A 20,966-nucleotide genomic window follows, 5' to 3' on the forward strand; every position below is an offset into this window, starting at 1 on the left:
TGTCTGAAGGCAAACAGACAGGAATGAACTTGACTTCATTAAACTGGGCCAGGAAGCCTGAAATCCATTTTAAGAGAAACTGAACATCAGATTTCCAGCAAGTTTTAAGTGTCACTCTTCCGAACCTTGCAAAAATATCAAGGAACAGCAACGGGATAAAATAGATGATTTTTTTTCCTTTAACAATTAACAAGCACTTGCTGAGACAGTAATGGGAAATGCTTTTGATCTACAAGGCTGTAAATAATATTTCATCAGTGAAAGAAAAATTCTGTAGGTTTAAAGCAATTTCTGTTTTATTTAGTGCTCTCAATAGCAAGAAATTCTTTCTGATTTGTCTGAAGAGAATGAGCACCACCCCAGTGCAAGTCACAACTACAACTCCATGAATTTAATCTGACATAGAAAAACACAGAATTCATGAGAGCATTGGAAGCAGTCTGTCCTTGTGCAACTCACCTAGGAAACTAAACATTTATTAAGTATTGAATATGGGGACTGTTTACGTAAAAAAATTCCTTTTACTCAACTTATATTTCCCTTCTTGTACTTACATAGTCAAAATAGAAAAAGAAGCACAAAAACACAAAACATTTTCAGTTTATCATGCAAGAATATTGAGAAATTACTTTAATAATGCTGTTGTCCCAAGAAAAATTTTGTTTATTAAAACCTTGAAAATTTAAACTTATTAATGATTCAATGTAACAAAAGCCAAATAGAAAAAGAAGGCACAAAAGGGGCAAAGAAAACCTGTGTCAGCTCACGCAAAGTCTTACACTGCTAGCCAAGCACTACTGAAACCTTGTCTGATAAAGAAATAATATGATAATGGCACCAGAAACAGACTTAAGCAATAAATCAAGCATCAAGAGATTACAAGTTTAAAATTTGCTTAAAGAAAAATAAGAAAAGAAAAAAATAAATAAAAGGGAAATAGCCACATGGATGGAATAAAAGCAGCAAGTTTCACCAATATGGCTGGTTCAGCCTCTCCTTTTGCCATAGCTCTTAGTTTGATGGTCAATGCTGCTCAGATAAAGCTTTGATCTCTTGATCTGAGGACAATCAAAACCTTACTAGCCTGCAAGCTATAGCAGGTTGACCACAACTAACTGTGTGTCTGAAGGACAAGGTTTCCATGTTCTGCTGCTTTTCTACTTGGTTGCATTCTCCAGTGAGAACATTTTCTCTACATCAGTCTTATTTTTGCATTCTGCCTAATTCTGATTTAATCAAAACACCTTTCTCAAATTGCTCTTGGGCTACAAACATGCAGATGAGATGAACATGACACAGCTTGTTCAAGTGTGAGAATTGGAAGTGAAAGGATTCTATGATATGCCTCTGGAGTTTTATCTTGTTTCTTAAAATGTCAGTTTACACTAGGAATACTTCCAACTGTCTGCAGTTTAGGGTCAGCTTCATTCATCCCAGAGTAACTAGTAACTAGGAACACACTCAAAGGACAACTTGCAGATTAAAAAGGCAGATTACAGGTTAGAGTGAATATGAACTATACTACAACAGGGCAAGTTCAGCACCAAAACTAATAAGATACGTAGAATGAAACTGGGCATAATCACAACTCCTGTAGACAACTGCATTTTCTTAAGTCCATGATTATCACTTAAAAAAGATTTATTTAATCAAGGAAGGAATAAAGCCTGTAAAGCATTACAGTTCAACAGTGACTGCTATACTGTGACTAAGCAGGTTTGTGTCTGTCTATTCTATCTCATCTTTCAAAATTAACAAAGCAGAGCAAAGTTCAGTACCTTCTGTGTTGTGGTGTTTGCTGTCTGTGTTGAGGGCCTAGTGAAGGTTATTTTCACATGCATGAAGTACATCCAGAAAACATAAAATTCAGGTAAAAATGTAAGTATTAAAGTTCAAATCACAACCACTGTATTTCTGAAATACTATTCTGTCATATATGTTGAAATGATCCAAATAATCTCATAATGGGTACCAAAACTGCATCCCATGTTTTACAGGAGAGAAACTGCCTGACTTTAAACATACACACACACACACAAATCAAGGTGGCAATTTTGTTGTTGATGGTTCTAGTTGTTACAGTAAAATCTAATTCCCGACATGTACTGAATTTAGTCCAGTCAGCTCTATTTTGAGAGATGTCAAAACTTAGTCCCTGAAAAAGTAAGGTTATTATAACTGCCAGAAACTTCACTAGGTAGATGCCTTCCATGTCCTACACAGGTGACTTTATTACAAGAGAACCCAGAAAATGGAGCTGTGACATTATTAGTTGTTATGACAGATTTTCCTCCAACCTACTAAAATGTCAAAACAATTCAAACAGGTGGCAAGCAGAAACAAAGAATTTCATTAATGTCTAACAACTTACACTTAAATTGGAAATGTCTTGTTGGATATGAATGAACAAGACTGACTTTTAATTTAAAAGGGGATTTCTCCCACCAAAATCATCCAGTTATATATTTTGGCATATCTAAATCCAACAAAAGAGGGCACTGTGACAAGTTCAGATACAAACGCTACTCTGCCTAACAAAATAAGCACTGATTTTCCTGTCACTGCAGATTAGTAAGACAGTCAAATAATAGAATGCAAAGTGAACTCTAGAATTTCTGCGTCAGAACAAGTGGAGAGGCATAACTGCAGGAAAGGTCCTATCAATAATCCACTCTTCTGGAGACTTAGTACACTCCATTTTTAACTTCCATGATATATAACAACCATACTATAAACAACCCTACAGATGTTTAAGGCAAAAAATTATTCCTGCAGTAATTATAACCCTAATGTGCAACAGGATGGATAGGTTAAGCCCTGTAGTAGCTGTGGACTTGCCGCACTGAATTTAATTTGATGGTTTATACTCACACATGGATTTCTCTAATACACTCATGTATTCAGAGATGTAATTTGATTAAGGACACTGTTAAAGAACAGTGAAATGAAAGCATCTTTCCTGGAGTGGGAAGAGGTCAGAAAGCCAATATCTTTATTGCATGTTACTTCAGTTAATCTTACTTGGTTTTAAAGTTTCCAAAAATCAAGACACAGGAACTGCTAATCCAAAAACAGTCATAAAGCAATTAAGAAGACTACTAAGACAAATACCATGCAAAGGTTTGAGCTCAATGGCCAAAACTCTCACCATTGGAAAAAAATGCTTGTTAGCGGCCAGCCTAGCATAAGTCTGCTGGTATCAAGGCAAAATTAATTCCACAGAGATCCTACATCTCCCTGAAGTCTGCTATACTAAATAACTGTACTAAGAATGAACTTGGTCTGAACCATTCATTCTTTTTAAATCTTAAAAACACAAAAATAGACACAACTAAAATGCCTCCTAAATAATGGTAATATAGTCATGCCATAGATTAGGCACTTAAAAATCTAAGTCCAGTACAAAATTTAAACACGGAAAACCTTTTCTGCACTTTGCATGGTGGTGAAAGCTAAGCACACTCAGCTGAAATAATGCAACCGATTTTGACCACTGTAACACTGTTAATGTAAAATGAGAAATGGCACACTAGTACTGGAAGGAAAATAAAGCCCCTGGACTTTGACCAGCTCCAAGAATAAGCATTATAGATCCCAAAAAACTAGTCTCTAGATAAAAGGCTTGGCAAGGGAAAGCCCCTGCCACCTCTCCTGGAATTCTACTACTGCAAAGAGTAATTATAAATAAGGAAAATAGAAATAAGAAAGATTACCTTTGACCAACAGTTGTTACCATCTGAAGGCTGTTCAGTGGCCTATGTGATCCAGTTCTCAGTGGACTAGTGTCCATATCACAAAACCCAACACCACAAATGGTACTAACTGGTAACCTTGTTGGCAGTCTCACCAGACAGGCCAAGAATTGAATGAGCATGGAGACTGAATCCCCTCTCATCCCTAGAAGTGGTCCCTTCAGGTCAGGGTTGAGGCACATTGGTGGGGCAGTCTGGGGGAAGCTTGCACTCCCGCTGCCTGTGCTGTACCTGTTCTGTGGATAAAAAGAGGGCTTCAGTCTCCACGGCTGTCAATCCAGGTCCTTTCACACACAGGTGAACTAAATTCATACAAGAGTTTGGTTTTCCCTTTGCTCGTTTTAAAGAGGGATTACCTTATCCCAAGTGCAATCCTTAAAAAACAGCTAGTCAGATCATAGAAAGGAAGAGTCAAACATCACATCTTATTCATTGATAAACCAGAATAAAGGAACATTTGGCAGCTTCCCCCACATACCTTCTGTGTTGTGGTGTTTGTTGTCTGTGTTGAGGGCTTAGTGAAGGTTATTTTCACAGGCGACATGTGTGGTGGTAAGGAGTTGGCAATGCTCTGCATTATATTACTCATTTTGGGGCTCCCACTTACAGGCACTGTGATAGTTTTAGTGACAGGAGTCACTGCCTTCGGGACTTCTTTCAGGAGAACAGGGGAAGAACTAGAAGAATTCGTTCGCCGTCTTTTGCGGGGCTTTTCATCGTCATCTGAGCAGCTGACACCTGGAAAAGAAATACTTTCTCTAAATTGTGTTTCCCCTGTCTGCAGATCTCAGTGCTTTCTGAAACACTACATCCTTTTTGAGTCTTACACTCTATTTCAAGCAAGACAAAAAGAAATAAAGGATAAATTATATTTTATGGTCACAACCCAGCTGTATCACACCTCAGATGCTCTTAGTCCTTGATATGGGCCACACTCAGTGCAGGGGACAATCAGGGACAAATCACCCAAAACCCCAAGCTATTCAGTTACTGGGTTACTTCATTCAGTTTGAGAGATTAAAAGAACGTAAGAGCCAGTACAGGGTTTTCATTCTGTCTACAGAAGTTTGACTAGTGAAGCTACACACACAAAGGGATTGGGATCATGCCACACACATTTTAGCTTACACTTTTACACTACTTTGGGGTTTTTTTTGGTGGTGGTTTTGTTTACAGCAACTGGACTATCAAAGTTTATTCCCCTATAATTTCCTTAGACTTCAGCTTTGCACCTACTTTCATGTCATGTTTACCCTTACAGTACCCTTCTGCCTTTCACCTTAATATAGCATCTTGAGATAAACTATATAATAAAAAGAAGAATTATAACTGTGAAGGTCAATCCTCACTTCATCAGTTTTTGCCTTCTTTGGTGCATTTTGTGCAACAGATATAAAATGGCAATATAACAAACAATAATGAAAAACAAAAGAAGTCCAGGCTCAAGAGAGTTCTTTCTTCCTCACAATCGTATACTGCACATATAGAAAAAAAAATCTGCTGCAATATTCATCTCAGGAAAGGATAACAGCATGATTAATGGATCTTAAATCCAAATGAAACTTGCCAAAGTAGGCAACAGATTCATAAATTACAGAAAGGCACAGGTTAGTAACTTTGCAAACCTCTCACAGCTACTCGGTAGCATTGAAGGCAGGACAGGCTCTACAGAAGGATCTGAACAAGCTGGATCTATGGGCTGAGGTTCAGCAAGGCCAAGTGCCAGGTCCTGCCCTTGGATCACAACCGTCTCCTGCAGAGCTACAGGCTGGGGGCAGGGTGGCTTTAGGGTGGCCAGGCAGGAAGGGACGTGGGGATGCTGGCCAACAGCTGTCTGGATATGATTCAGGTGTGCCCAGGTGGACAAGGACAATGGCACCTGTCCTGTATCAGCACTGGTGTGGCAGCAGGACCAGGGCAGTGACCATGCCCCATGCTGGGAACTGCTGAAGTATCTCCAGTCCTGGGGTCACTTCTGGGCACTGCCTGACAAGAGAGACACCGAGGTGCTGGAGCGCTTCCAGAGAAGGGAACAGAGCTGGGGAAGGGTCAGGAGCAGCAGGAGCAGCTGAGGAAGCTGGGGGGACTCAGACTGGAAAAAAGGAGGTATGGGGGGACATTCGTGCTCTCAACAACTCCCTAACAGGAGGGTGTAGCCAGATGGGGGTTGGGCTCTTCTCCCAGGTAATAAGTGAGAGGACAAGAGGAAATAGCATCAAATTGTGCCAGGGGAGGTCCAGATTAGGTATTAGGAAAAAAAAACCTCACTGGAAGAGTAGTCAGGCATTGAAATAAGTTGCCTGGGGAGACAACAGTCTGGAAGTGTTCAGGAGGTATCTGAATGAGACACTTGGAGATGTAGTTTAGGGGTGACTATGATGGTTGGACGGATGATCTTGAAGGTCTCTTCCAACCTTGACAAATCTGCAATCCTGTTATTTATGTTTACCATGTTAACTTGTGCCACACCACTTAAAAAGAAAAACAATCAGAGAGAAGCTGAAGAAATACAATCCTGCCTATGCAAAAGATGATAGAAAATCTTGTTCCATGTGCCTGAAGTTTACAGACAAAGAACACCATCTCAGCAGAAATCAGTCCTGCTGGTAATCAAAGCAAACTTGGTTGGTAGTCAATTTCTAATTAGGGCCAAGATCTAATTATGGCCAATCCTAATTAAAATTAATATTCTGGCATTCAAAAAGTGAAGATGTAAGAACTAACATGGACAAGAAACTGCCCAGCACCACAACAGGCAATTGTGGAAAAATGGTATTCTCTTTCAGCAGGAGTAGCAGCTCATTTGCAGGTATGTGTCTAAAGGCTGACAACTGTACCTACAGAGACAGGAAACTGAACTAGGGAAGAGAAGCAAACTTCAAAAATATAGCTTCAGTTTGCTGTAGCAGTAAAAGTGAAGAGTGGATCTATACAACCAGATTTCAAATAAATATATTCTATCCTATTCTCAATCAAAATATTCTAATCAATAATTTACTCTATGCCCCTGAATAAGCCTAGTGGCGACCTCCCTCTATAAAGCAGAGGCTTGATTACATAATTTTAAGGTTTATTATGGACAGGCTTCTAAGCATTACTGTGAGTGCACTATAGAAACTTGTAACTTGTAATGAGTGCACTAATCACATTGAATGTGTGCAGTCATTTAAAAATCTCAGAATCCATTTAAATCCAAAATCCACATGCAGCTAGCATGTGAGGTCACAGTTGTTATTTTGGTGGGGCATCAAGAAATATAGAAAACTTTGTTTGTGGTCCTCATCCACAAAAAAACTCATCCACCAATCCATCAAGACAGAGCATTATTTTAAGTACAGCTCATTTGACCTCCTGTTTTCACTGCTGAAGTTTTGCAAGAATATTATTCTTATAATTTCATGTTAGAAATTGCTGTACAAAGTTTTCCACAGACATTTAGCTAAAAAGTAATACAGCTTTGACTGTAACTCACACTTGATAAGTAAGGAAGCAGAATCATGGAAAGGTTAATGGCTCAATGAGACTTTGACTTGGAAGAGGTTACACCACAGACCAGTGGCAAAGTCCTGACTGTAACTCAGATCTCCCAAATCTGCTCCTAAGCAGGTTTGTTAAAATCAATGTGACTGATGTAACATACTCTGAAAGACACACAACTCCTTAAAAAAAAAGTCAGTAAATAAAGTAACAACAAAATGAAGTACATGAAGTAGGGAAAAAAGAATTAAATCTAGGGACAGACAATGAAAATTATCATCCCTGTATCATGTGTCTAGACTTATTTGATATTTATTATCATGTAGAAATTCAATAAAGTCTACATTAAAATTTTAAAATGTTAAGAATGTTTTCCCCTGAATCTTCAAACTAAACCCAAGTGATTAGTGCATAGATCAGAAAAATGAAAAACCTCAGTGTAATGGGCTTCATGGGTTGACAGAGCCCTTAACAATGGTTTTTTGCAAGTATATTATATGTATGTAATAAGTGGAATTTCTGATTAGCTAGAAGCTTATACAGATGTATACATTTAGCATAAAGATAATTTCTAATAATTAAATAGTTTTTAAAATATTAAAGGTGTACAGAGCAAACATAAAAATAGCATTTATCTGCTTCTAAATAGCATTTATCTAATATTAATCTTTACTTGTTGTTTTGATAGAATCAAATAAAACTGAAGGAAACATTTTAATAGTAAAATAAAACTACCCATGATGAGAACATAATCTGCTTTTAGAACTAGCTGACTTACTAGCCAAACAAAGATGGGGACACATACACCCTCTGAAGAAAAAAGACTGTTTCTAGACTCCATGTCCTGGATTTCCTGATTTAATTACATGAAGATGGGTCTCTGGTAGGAATTCGTATGAAGTTTTTGCAGCTGCCAAGGAACGCAAGCTTCACTAAGACTAACTTCCAGGTAAATCACAAAATGGCCAGACACAGTATGTAAGCATAAAGCCCTGCCAAACTGCATCCAAAAATAAAAAATTCTATGTCAACCGTGAAAGTGGAAAAGACGGACCTTTTCTAATTCAACTAAGTGACTACTATGCATTAGTTCTCAACAAGATGGATCAGAAATTCACTGATATACAGAAATGTCTATATTTAATTTTCAAAATATTTTTCACTTGTTGTCCTTGTAGCTTTAGTGCTCCTTGCAGCATTTTGCAGTGAGTGGATTTATCCTGAACACTATTTATCCGAAAAAGGGAAGCAATAAATTAATTCTCTAGACTAAATGAAGGCACAAAGGCCTGAAATGACTTGCCCAAAGTCGGAGTGTTTAATTTGGTCTATGCCTCAGCCATGTTCTCCCTTTCTTTCCCTTTTGTTAATCAGTTGCTAGTATCACTTACTTTTGACGTAAACAGTACTTCCACTTGGCAAGACGACTACATTGGAGGCTGGACTGGCAGGTCTGGGGGACTTCACTGTTGCTACACTGCCACTTGGAACAGGGGTAGATGTTGGGGTTGAAGTGGTACTTGTGTAGGAATAGCAAACCACCACTGAAGAGGAGAAAAGACACCTTCCATATAACTGAAGTGCAGAATCCCATTATTCTATCACTATTTTTACAACTGAAATGGAAGCCAAAGACTTACTGGGTTTACTATCTGTGGTTTTGCCTCTGCATTCCTGTTACTGTGGAATACTCCCCAGTTTGGGCTAAGCATGGCCATGAGATTAATGGTCTTCAAAGACAACACAAAAATCTAAACTCCTGTCCTCCCATCCCCAGAAATCTGTGCTGCCAATGTGAAATTTTTTTGTATTGATCTTTGTTTTACTTTATAATTTGTTATTTTTAATTTTAGCATTAATTCAATATGTTGATATTTTTGCTTTTCTATAAGTGATCACATCTAGACAAGTAACTGATAAAAAAGTGTTATTACCTCAACATACATCAGTTGAAAAAACCAAAATATTCATTCAGTAGTGAAGAACTGATTGTGCTAATCAGCTTTTTTAAACCATTGCTTTTAAGTAATAACACAATGATGCAGTACTTCTCACAAAACCAGGATAAAACAGCCAGTTTCAAGAAATGTTACACATTCCCTAGTCGTATGAAGCCTACTTCAAGCCTGCTGAGCCAAGCTAGTTGGAATGTGTACTACCATTATTTAAAAAGCATAGGGAAAGCAGAAAGCAACCTTTTTACTTGCCACCATAGTACATTTAATCTGAAGGAAAAAACCCAAAGTGGCATTTTCTTGATTTTAACCAAAACCTACTTGCATTCTTAAAATAAAACATTCTGAAACAGCTTTCATCACTTACAGAACTTTACAAAATCTAGCCATTAGTCAAAGTTTTTAAAGATTACAGAGTTGAAAAGTTAATCAGTGAATGTCATTTTCTGACAAACTGGGTTCTTTTCATATTTCAGTTGCTAGAGTGTCAATAACACAAAGCAGTCAGATTAATGCTGCAGATACCACAAAGGTATCTTTAAAAAAAGGGGTATTTTATATTTCTGTGAATAATGTTTGGTAAGAAAGATTTGGATTTTTTTTGTAGGTCCATAGACTGGTTTGGGTTGGAAGGAACTTTAAAGCTCACCTAGCTCCAACCCCCTGTCATCAGCAGGGACACCTTCCACTAGACTGGGTTGCTCCAAGTCCCATCCAACCTGGCCTCAAAAATATATCTTTCATATTTAACACTTAAAATCTAAGACACCAGTTTCTACTGTGACGTTGTTTTTACATTCCCATAGCAGAAGAATTCCATCTTTCTCTCACCTTCTTTGTTTCCAGTTTCTGCAGGAACTGGAAGAGACGCATTGTGCTGAATGGCAGCGTTGGCAACAGCGTTGGCGGTGACAGTGAAAGCTGTTTGTGGAACAAGGCGCGGCATCAGTGGCACCAGTCGACGACCTTCTATGGACCACTCAGAAGAGCTGTTTGGTCCAGACATACTAAACAGAAATGCATGTTCTCTAAGTATTTTGACAAGTTTCCAAATACTCACTATCCTAGTTGAGTATATTTCTTTTCCAACAGTACAAGTCTAAAAGGTAGTTTAAGACACACCTATAGAGCACTAATACTCAACTTACTTTATTTCATGAAAGCCCTTGCATTTTTGTTACCTGATATAAAAAGCCTCCCATTTTAAATTGAAGAGTTGACTCTTGTTTTGTTGTTTTGTTTTACAGAGCTGTTTCAAGGGCCAGAGGTGTGTGAATGTCATACTCAAACCCCCCACATTAGGTTAGCTACTATTCAGTTGCTGTACTCTCTGCTTCTGGATTATGAAAATACCAAGAAACCAAACAGATATCATAAAAGACTATTGAAATGGATTATGTTACAGGGAAAAACTCTCATAAGGCAAATTTAGTTTTACCTGAACAGAAGAGTTTCTAATCCTTCCTAAAGTAGTCCCAAACAAGGTGACAGAACATGAGATTATTTAAATGCACCCTAAGCATCTTTCTAAACAGAAAGCTATCTTCTGGTCTAGTCTGCTCCTAACCTCAGTACTTACACCCACACTAGAATGTTTCATAAAAACACTTCTTATCTAGATGGAGAAATATTTTTGACTGTTTCACTTAAGTCATTTGTCAAATCAGCAAAACCAAAATGGCAAATTATTTTTCAATGCTGTAATGTTTTTAAGCAAATCAACCCATTTAATGTATTAATATATTCTAAAAAAAATCTTCTCACATGAAATATTTCAAGCAAGTTGCAGCAAGAGCTACTACAAAGTTGTTTGTAAAATGCAGAGTATCTCCTCTTTATTAAATCTTGATATGCTTCAGCATTCCTCATACATATGCATATTGCATAAAGAGAGCTACATAAGCTTAGGTAAAGATACATTTTAAAAACAAAAAATAAAGGGTACAAAAGCAGGCTTTCCTAAAGAGTTAAGAGAATTATGTAAGTCCAATACTATATTACCAACCATCACTCATAAGGAATCACTGTAGGAAAAATAAAGAAAATCAGCACTTCAAAACTGCACCTTGTCTGGATTATATTATTTCATTGACGTGCAACACCTCAGGACAAACTATTCATGTTTTGCAAAATGCTAAGACTAAAAGTACTACTTAAAAGAAAAACCTGATTCAGGAAAAGAATCCTGATTTGACAACTACATGCTTTTCATTACTCCCCCGTTCATTTATTTAAAGGGGTGTAAAGACATTGGTGGGTTTTGTTTGGTGAACAGCATACTTCTAAATCTTTAAACTTGAAAATTAAAACTTGAAGACTTTCTATAGCACTAACTCAGTATGCTGATTTTCACTAGACTTGGATTGCTAACAATTGCTAACTCCAAGCGTCCTGCTATTTATATTATTTCCTTTCTTTCCTCTTCACAACACCAAAGTGACAACAGTCAAACATAAAAAAGTCAACAGCTGTAACACAGAATAAGAAAAAAATACAGACACTTACAATGCAGCTCTGTTTAAAGACAGTCCTTGACAGTAAGACTATTAAGTAATTACCAAAAATACATAACCACTTGGTCTACTGCTCCTCCAACTCTCAAAATCATGTGGAGCTTGTGAAAGCAAATGCAAGGAGGAAATGGCCCAGCTGATGCCAGCACAGCAGCTGCATCGCTGAGAGTGGTGGACACTGATGTCACCAGCTTGCTGCAGCTTTTTCTACTCTGACCATTTTTTCCTTTCTATGCTGATACACTGTTTTCCACTAATCTGCCACCTCTTTTCCTCTCTTTGTCTTTCCTATGTAGTTTTCGCTCTCTTCTTAAAACAGCCTTTCAAAACTGATTAAAATAAAACTAAAAGCAAAACAAAGAAACAAACAAAAGCAACATGTTCATCCTACTTAGGAGCATCTCTATTTTCTCCATTCTCTGTTTATTCTGGTCTCTCTCACAGAATGGTCTCCATGCCAAAAAACTGTTTCTTACATTGTACTTGTACAGTGAATGGGATAGCCTTGGGTCCAAAATGCAAGGGTACTAAATAACTGTTTTAGGTCCCTGCATATCTAATACAGTAATTCCTTCATCCATACAGTGTTTTAACTACTGGCTCTTTAAACTACCCTCAATCCTCAAAATTCTACCATTCAGTTAAGGCATAATGGATTTCCCAAAAGGTACTTTTGCAAATAGGTGGCAAAATTACTTGGAACTCACTTGTGTGCAATCGTTGTTAGTCGTTCATCATTTACTGCTCTCCGAACTTCAGCACGATGGCGTTCTGTTGAAATACTATTAAAAAAACAATAAAACAAATATATTTTAACCAGAGGAAGACATGATTATTCATCTAAAAAGTCCAGCTAAAAGTAGACTTATGAATAATTTATTTAAGAGAAGAAAGGGAACAGGACTGTACATTTAAGAGACTGTCACTTAAACCTCGCTGTCACAGAGAGAATGAATCATATTATTTCCCAAAAATATTAGTGAAGAATGAAAAGACCATTACTGTTCAAAGGGTATCCTTGAAAAACAGCTAGAATCCAACATCCTAGTGAGATCAATACATTTAAAGGATATGGCAGAAAAGTTCACACAGGACACACAGCATTCTTTCTTGAGGCACCTTGGGTTCAAAGACCTTGGAGCTCTACCTTGACAAAACCCCAAGCCAGTGTACATTCACAACCCAGTTGTAACCCTTTTAACACTCAGTATCCCAAAAACTACCAAGAAACCAGTAACATTCTACCACTGAAGGAGGTTGTTTTCCTTATTAAAAACTCCAAGGAGAACAGGAATGAAACCTTGGCAACATGGAGAATTACTTCTCCAAATTCAGATTTACGTTGTGATCCCAGTGAAAGAAAAAGCATGTAACACCTTAAAAGAAAACAGGTCATAGTTCTTAGTTTGAAAAGATCAAGGTTACCTAAGCACTTTAGAGAGTTCTCCAAGAAGATCCTTCTTCTCTTTTGTAAGGTCTCCCTGTGCACGTAAGGCACTGATGACACCTGCATAGGCCTCCAGTTCTGAAGAATCAGAGTGAATAAAATTTCCATTTAATGATCACAGCAAAGGGGATAAAATGTTGTTTTCCATATTACTGACAGCATTCTAATAATTTTCAAAATCATTAAGAGTAACATGTCTTTCAATTATTTAGTGCTATTTCAAAAGAGATTGATGATTTGGAACTCTCTTAGTCAATTACTCTGCAGCAGAATACATTTCTATGAAACAACTGTCTCATCACAGAGGATTATCTAGTTTACAAACCCAAATGAATGTGTGAAGCTCTCTCTGACCTGACAATTCAGGCAAAAAGCTTGAAGAAACTGTTTGGAGAGTAGTTCAGAATTCTCTTCACATGTATCATTATTATGAGTTCTATGGAAAAGTTTGCCTTGGAAAAGAAATACACTATCAAAAGATCAACTGGTTTTCTTGGAATGTCTTTCCCTAAGCAGCATGGAGAGCATCAGCTATAGTTTGTTAAATATGATCATCATAATCTTTTATGCCTATTTAGTTGACATGGTACAACTGCTTGAATCTGAAAGAAATGCAACACAATGAATTAAACCTGCTCAACACAAATTAAACAACCCAGCTATTCTTAAACATAGAACCACCATGAAGACTAACTCACAAAAATACAATGCTGATTTACCAGAAATGTGTAATTCCAGGTGGCTGAGATGTCATACCAACAGCACTTTCAAAAAATGAAAATGTAAAAGGCTACTGATATTTTTGAATTTTGTCCTACTAGACAGGGTGAAGATATATCTAATGCAAACAATGAAGCCTGCTAATTTGGCAAAGAATGACTTGCTATTCTGAGCTTCACACTGTTTAGGAAAATCCAAAATAAAAATATCTTGATCCTTACATAGGAGACTTCCATTTCAACAGTCAACTCAAACAAGCCCACAACAGATCCCAGTTACCCAAAACCAAGAATAAAAGATGCAGGCCAAAACCTAACACTGCTGCAGTTTGCTGCAAAAGAAAAGACGGATGCTTTTCAGAAAAGTTTCCATTTAGGATTCCAAAGAGCTAATTTCCAAATGAAATCAAGGAATTGTGCTGAAAAGAACTTCTGCTCTCCTGTCCCAATTAAGCAGATAAAACAAAAAGCAGAGTAATTTTGGTTACCCATGCAGTCTGCACAGGGATGCTGAGTGAACTACAGAAGCATTTACAGCTTCAGTTATAAAACATTCACTAATTAATGCAATGGTTCTTACTAATATCAACGTTTATTTAGACAATCATGTTACAATATTCATTATACTAGTTATTTTCCTCTGTTAACAACCTAAAGTAATTCTCAGATACAACCATATATTTATTTATCAAGGGCACACTTGTTATTCCTTTTGCATCACAAATAAAGAGCCTCTACACTATAGCTGTAAAAATGCACATTCTGGTCTTTTGGAAGCTAGTAAGGATTACAGAACAGCTGTAACTTCCTCCCCTTTGTGTTTATGCAGCAACACAAAACACATGAACTGGCTAAAATGGGTCTGGCAAGTAAATATCATTATTGCTAGTGTTAGGTGGTACAATCATCACCTTGTTCAGTAATAAAACACAATCGACACCAGATCCTGCATACCTCAAGATGCATTTCATCCTCACCTACATCCCTGCTTCACTCCTTACAGAGTACTCCCACTACTGCTGTACCATTAGCCAAATTAGATGTTGGGCTGTGAGCTGGAAAAGCAGGACCCTCTAAAGTAGATGGCTATTGCTGCATGTGACTGTCACACAGCTGCTGCTGACACTGCCTGTGCTCCTTCTACTCCCAGTCCGGCTGCATGCCTCCTCTCAGCTCACAGAGGCGGTGCCTCAGCCTCACCCTGCTGGCAGGGCCCCCTTGTGGGGACACAGCTCATGCAGGCAAAACAAAAATTATTATTTTTGACTTTTTTTTTCCTTCCTGTCAGCGTAGGTTATGTCATTGAAGGAGGTGTAGCTGCAGTTCTGTTTGGCTCAGCTGCACCAGCAAGGTTCTGCCAGCACACCACGGTAAGCTAGGGTGAAAGTTTTTTTCCAGGCTTCCAGCCAGCACAGCTACATTAATGAAACTTAGTAGCACATATCTGGTCAAAAGCTTTTGGCACTCTGTACTTTCTCCTAGTTTCTGTACTTCTTGAGCCTTGCTTAAGACTTAGGGCTGTCACCTCGACAGTACAGCTTGTTGCAACCTTGTGTGCCACATCTGCATCACTGTTCCAATAGCACGCAAATCCCACATTCCCAACAAATGAAATAAAAAGGGCAAAGGGAGGGAAAATAAGTTCTGTACTCTCAAAAAATAAAGTGGATGGCTCCGCCATGTATGAGGACCTTGGCACAGTTAAGAAATACGGCACACCATCTCTCAGCAGTCAAACAAAATGAGAACAAGAAAAGCTGTCACTTGAGAGTCACAGAAAGTTAGAGGGAGCCTCAACTTTCTTCTTGATATCATCTCCTAGATTATGGTCCTCAGAAGAAACTGAAAAATATAAGGCTTTTTTCTTTTCCCATCTAGTATCATTTAACTGGCAAAACTCCAAACACTTAATTACACAAATTCAGCCATAAGAACTCAAAACCAACTATGCCGGATTAGACCAAAGGTCTAACAAAGGATTCTCTCCCCTACAGTAGCCAAACGCAGGTAAGTGAGGAAAGAGCAAACGTTTTTATTGCTTTCCAAAACACAGAAGCTTCTCTCCTCATACACTTAGATCTACTAGGACAGAGCACAAAAATATCTTCCACTGTCTTGGGCAGGGCCTCAAATACTGAGCTACATTTGAAACAATGAAAAAGATTCCTGTGGTTACGGCTGTTGAGTGAGGACATCATTTTCCCACTTCCCTGACAACCTGCGTAACTGCAAATCACAAACAGCATTTTTTAAAATCCTGTTTTATGTCTTCACAATAATAACTTCAATACTTGATTCATGCCTACAGGGACAGTTAAACCAGGATTCCAGTTTTTTGGGGGTACAAAAAGGTGTCCAATACAGAACTGGGGGGGAAAAAAACCAACCAAAAACCACAACAAAACAGGAAAAAAAACCTAACCCCAAAGGTTCTCTTTGAAAATTTTGCTGCATGTTAATAGTGACAGAAAAACCTAGCCCTGCAACACAGCAACTAGGACATCCAAGAGAGATTCGACCACATCAAAACAATTCTTCTCTACTCATTTTGCTAGGGCTGAGAGGGTTGGCCAAACATAACTTTAAGCCAGGGCTGTCAAACCAATGACACATGGAAAATGCAGGAAATTACTTGCAAGTTGCCTGTAGACATATTAAAATATTTCATGCAAGCAGCACGAAGGCAAATCTTAAAAGGGCAAAATACAGACCCACAAATTGTATCTTACTGTACCCAGTTTGCGAAGGATCCTCTTGCACTCATCCCTACTGAGGTCCAGAAGAGTAGGCCACACCACAGGCATCCTTCCCTTGCGTCTGTGCTCCCACAGAGCTCAGCCTCGCTGGAAAAGGAATATAAATGCTCAAGCCCATAATTTATTGATTTCCCAAGCCGATTAATGTAAACTCCTCAGCCAGCGCACAACTCCACCGACACATTCGCTCCCATCCCCGCCCCAATCTTTGTAGTGGCATGAAGGAATTCGGCAGTTTCACAAGAGCATGGACTTCCTATACTCTCCAGCTCAAATGCATCACCCAAGCCTTTTTCCAGTGTCCTATCTCCTTCCTGAAGCCTATTTTTTTCAGGCTGAAACGCTCTTCGAAATGATGTTTAAGTCTCCTCCCTCTCTTTATGCAGAGTACCTATTAAAAGAATTCTTCCAGTGAACCGTACGCTCCCCTTCCCCCCGGAGAACGCGTTTTGCGCCAGCCTATATTATATGACAGGATGGCAAAAACATCGTGTGCGCAAATTTGCTCTCCACATACCAACACCAGCCCCCTCCCCCGAAAAATAAGCCAAACACAGGAACACCTCGATCCCAACGCAGCGAGATTCCGTGGGTGGCGGGGAGAGAGGGCGCATCTCCCCGACGCGACGAGGATAATAAAGGAAAAAGAGCAGCCGGAGGCGAGTTGGGCAACCGGGGCTTGGGCCGGGCAAGGAACGGCACGACAGTGGGGGTGGGGAGGGGTGGGCACCGGGAACAAAAGCCCTGAAGCCGTCGCAGCTTCCAGCGTGGGTTGGAAGGGGGGAGGGTCTCCTACAAGGACGCCCGAAGGCAGCCGCCACCCGGGCATCCCTGCCCGCCCTGCCCGGGCCCTGGGCGCGGGGGACTGGCCGGAGCCAGCGGCGCTGGGTTCCCGCCGGGATCGGGGAAAGAGAGAGAAGGAACGGGCGGCGGCTGGCGCTGCTTTCCCGCATCGGCCGCAGCGGCAGCGCCGGCGGGCGGGGGCCGGGACGCTGCCCTGGGCCCATAAGGGGGCGGCGGGTCCCCGCCGTCCCGGAAACGGAGCTGCCCCTCTCCCTGAGGCGGACCGCCCCGAGTAGGGCGGGGAGCAGGACCCACCTGCCCGGCCGTGCCCAGTACATCGAAGGCTCCGCGGCAGCCGCACCCCTCCCCCCCACCGCTCGCCAGTGCCGGGCTCGGGTTTGTTTAGTGGCGGCGGCGGCGACGGCGTTTACTCGGGCCAAGATGGCGGACTAGCGGGCTACGCACGCGCGGGCGCCGCAAGGTACGCTAGGAATTGTAGTCTCTGCCGCCCCTCTGCCGTGAGGAGCGGGAAGAAACAGGTGCCAAGATGGACGCTCGAGTGAGCACTGCGCATGCGTATTGATGGGGAGCATGCTGGGAACGATAGTTCTCTCGGTGTTGACGCGCGGGAAGCTGCGCCCACCGTCCCGCCGTGGCTCGGTGGGCGGGTACGGGCAACCGGAGGGGACAAAACACGTTGCGCGTTTTCTGCCCGGGCTGGGGCGCGCTAGCGCTGTTCGAAAGCAGCCGCCTACCGCAGAATTCCAGGAAATAACAGCTGGCCATCACTCCTGGAAGGAAATATGACAGGGGAGAACATCACCCCGACGCCATTTGGCTATGTGCAGTTTTCTAACTTAAAACGGGCGCAAGGGGCGCGCAAGGATGCCACAGAAAAATAAGGGAATAAATTGCGCACCTACAGCCCCCTCGCAGCCGCTCCGGGTGTCTCTGTTCCCCCGAGCACAGCAGCCACCTGCACCTGGGAAAAATGCGTGTTTTATGATTGGCTTTTCGCAAATATTAAAATGAATATTATATGTGTTATGTTAGCAAGTTATGTTGTATTAATTTTCTTAAGTAGTGTGTTAAATATAGTTTTAGGCTATAACATAATGTTGAAATAGAAACTATGCTATGTAAGATACTTTTTAAAAGAAGGACCTCGCACTGAGATAGCAGCCACAGGACACCTAAATCTTTCAGAGAAAGGGAATTTATTGCTCCATTATTGGAACAAACGAACTTCTTCCCGCCTCGCTCAGCCCTGAAGATGCTGTTAGGATTCAGAGGAAGAAGTTGACACTGACCAGACAGAATCCTGTGTTTGAATGGAATTTATGCATCATGTATGAGGTGTATGAATATGCAACAGGCTATTGGTTTTAAGGGTTAATTCTCTGTTAACCGTGTGTCTTTTTTTGGGCTTCTTTTGCCCAGAAAGAGGTACCCGGACATCTGTAACTCTTTGTTTTTATTGTCTCATATTGTCCTAATCCAAATTGTCCAAATTTTTATTACTCGAATTATATTGCTATTTTTATAACCATTTTATTACTATTAAACTTTTCAAATTTTAAAAACAAGTGACTGGTGTTTTTCACAACCCCAACACCACGAGTGCCAGTGTCAGAGCCCTGGGCCTGGCCACTGTCTTGGATATCACAGCGATTATAATTTGTTTTCCTGAAGTTTTTCATGAAAAGCAGTGAGTTGTATCTGTTTGAAAATCCTCGAGTCAAATTAGAAATAGAAAATAAAATGTCTAGGAAGGAAATAGCTGAAAAATCACACCCAGCTCCCTTCAGGGTGAGGCTTGCTCCTGGCTCACTATCTCACAGGGCTCACTCAGGGGCTTTGCTGCAGGCACTTTTTCCCTGTCTTGGACATGGACCCCTGGGGCCAGGCAGTTTGGTGAAGAGGCTCCTCGTTCTGCTCTCTCCCAGAAAATCGTGTGCTACCTTTGCTTTTAGAATGCCAGAAACAGCTGCACCTTTGCCGAGAGGATGGATGGTGTGCGCTGAACCGTAACACCTGTTTCCAGCAGATCCACAAGGGCTGCATTTCCATCTCCCTACAGATAGTGTGAAAAACGCCAGTCACTTGTTTTTAAAATTTTTAAAGTTTAATAGTAATAAAATGGTTATAAAAATAGCAATATCATTAGAGTATTAAAAATTTGGACAGTTTGGATTAGGACAATATGAGACAATGAAAACAAAGAGTTATGGACAGTCCGGGTACCTCTTTCTGGGCAAAATAAGCCCAAAAAAGGACACACGTTAACAGAGGATTAACCCTTAAAAGCAACAGCCTGTTGCATATTCATACACCTCATACATGATGCATAAATTCCATTCAAACACAGAATTCTGTCTGGTCAGTGTCAGCTTCTTCCTCTGAATCCTGACGGTGTCTTCAGGACTGAGCGAGGCGAGAAGAAGTTAATTTCTTTCAATAAGAGAGCAATAAATTCTCTTTCTCTTAAAGATTTAGGTGTCCTGTGGCTGCTATCTCAGTGCAAGTCCTTTCTTTAAAAAAGTATCTTACATAGCATACTATTTCAACTTTATGTTATAACCCAAAGCTGTATTTAACACACTATTTAAGAAAATTAATACAGCATAACTTTATAACACATATAATATTAATTTAAATATTTGTGAAAACCAATCATAAAATACTCATTTTTCACAGATAGAAATGTTTCTTCCTTTTTATCACTCCTGAATATTTTCTCACTTGCTGTTTCCTATTATTCTTCACAGCAGTATGAATCTCAAGGACTTGAAAACAATTATGCTGAACAGTACAAGACAGCTAGAATTTTTTTTTCTCCTTTTAATGCCTTCCTAAACAAGAATGAGCTGAAGGCAAGCAGGATCATCTTTGCATAATATTGCCCACTAAATGTCCTAAGATTTGTACAAATGGGAAGATGCAGGTTTGTGCTAAAAATTGGAGTTTTCCTTTCCATGTCAGAGTCTTCACTGGAAAGGAAATCACAAATTCTGTGATTTCCACAAATCTGGAAATCACAGAATCCTGGCATAGTTTGGGCTGGAAAGGACCTTAAAGCTCATCCAGTTCCAAACTCCTACTTTCTACTAGACCAGGTGGCTCAAGATGTGTCTTTTAGTCAGACTACTCTGGTCAACAGGAAAAGGCAAGGACAGCTTCACCACTTAGAATATAACCTTTTTGAGGTTTATTCAGAATTTGTAATTCTGATGCTCTAGCAGAGTGTGAGTTTTATTGCATCCAAGATGTTTTAACAGCCAGCCCTGATATTTGTAGAATAAATTTTTCCATGAGCAGAAATATCCAAACATGCCTTCTTAAAGGAAACTTATCTACTAAGATCTAGATTTTAGCTGGATGTTATGTTTGAATTTGTGTGTTTATGAAAATGCTCTCAGAGTGGAATCACTGCTAATGATGCAGCTCATAAGGAGCAGAAATACCTTTTTCAGGCTTGCTTAAACATAATTAGATTTATTTTGTATTTGTTTTCGATCTTTAATTTTTTTTCCAACATGGAAAGAGAATCAAGAGAATCAAAAG

At 39.8% G+C, this 20,966-nt stretch overlaps 1 protein-coding gene across 10 annotated transcripts in view; it reads right to left on the minus strand.

Moving 5' to 3' along the window:
* EMSY (EMSY transcriptional repressor, BRCA2 interacting) overlaps window positions 1–17,848 on the minus strand; it is a 41,389-nt gene extending 23,541 nt beyond the window's left edge. For 7 of the 10 annotated variants that reach the window (XM_084201281.1, XM_084201277.1, XM_084201275.1 and 4 more), the window contains exons 1-7: window positions 17,718–17,848; window positions 16,598–16,706; window positions 13,123–13,222; window positions 12,405–12,479; window positions 10,016–10,191; window positions 8,621–8,773; window positions 4,231–4,490 (exon numbers count right to left, since the gene is read on the minus strand). In XM_084201281.1, the coding sequence (XP_084057407.1) occupies window positions 4,231–4,490; window positions 8,621–8,773; window positions 10,016–10,191; window positions 12,405–12,479; window positions 13,123–13,222; window positions 16,598–16,667 (834 nt within the window). In that variant the 5' untranslated portion in view covers window positions 16,668–16,706; window positions 17,718–17,848. The remainder of the gene's footprint in view (window positions 1–4,230; window positions 4,491–8,620; window positions 8,774–10,015; window positions 10,192–12,404; window positions 12,480–13,122; window positions 13,223–16,597; window positions 16,707–17,717) is intronic. The other 3 variants (XM_084201280.1, XM_084201274.1, XM_084201278.1) reach the window with 2 other exon arrangements.
* Window positions 17,849–20,966: the final 3,118 nt, after the last annotated feature.

Source organism: Fringilla coelebs (assembly GCF_963513975.1).
Source record: "Fringilla coelebs genome assembly, chromosome: 2".
Taxonomy (NCBI): domain Eukaryota; kingdom Metazoa; phylum Chordata; class Aves; order Passeriformes; family Fringillidae; genus Fringilla; species Fringilla coelebs.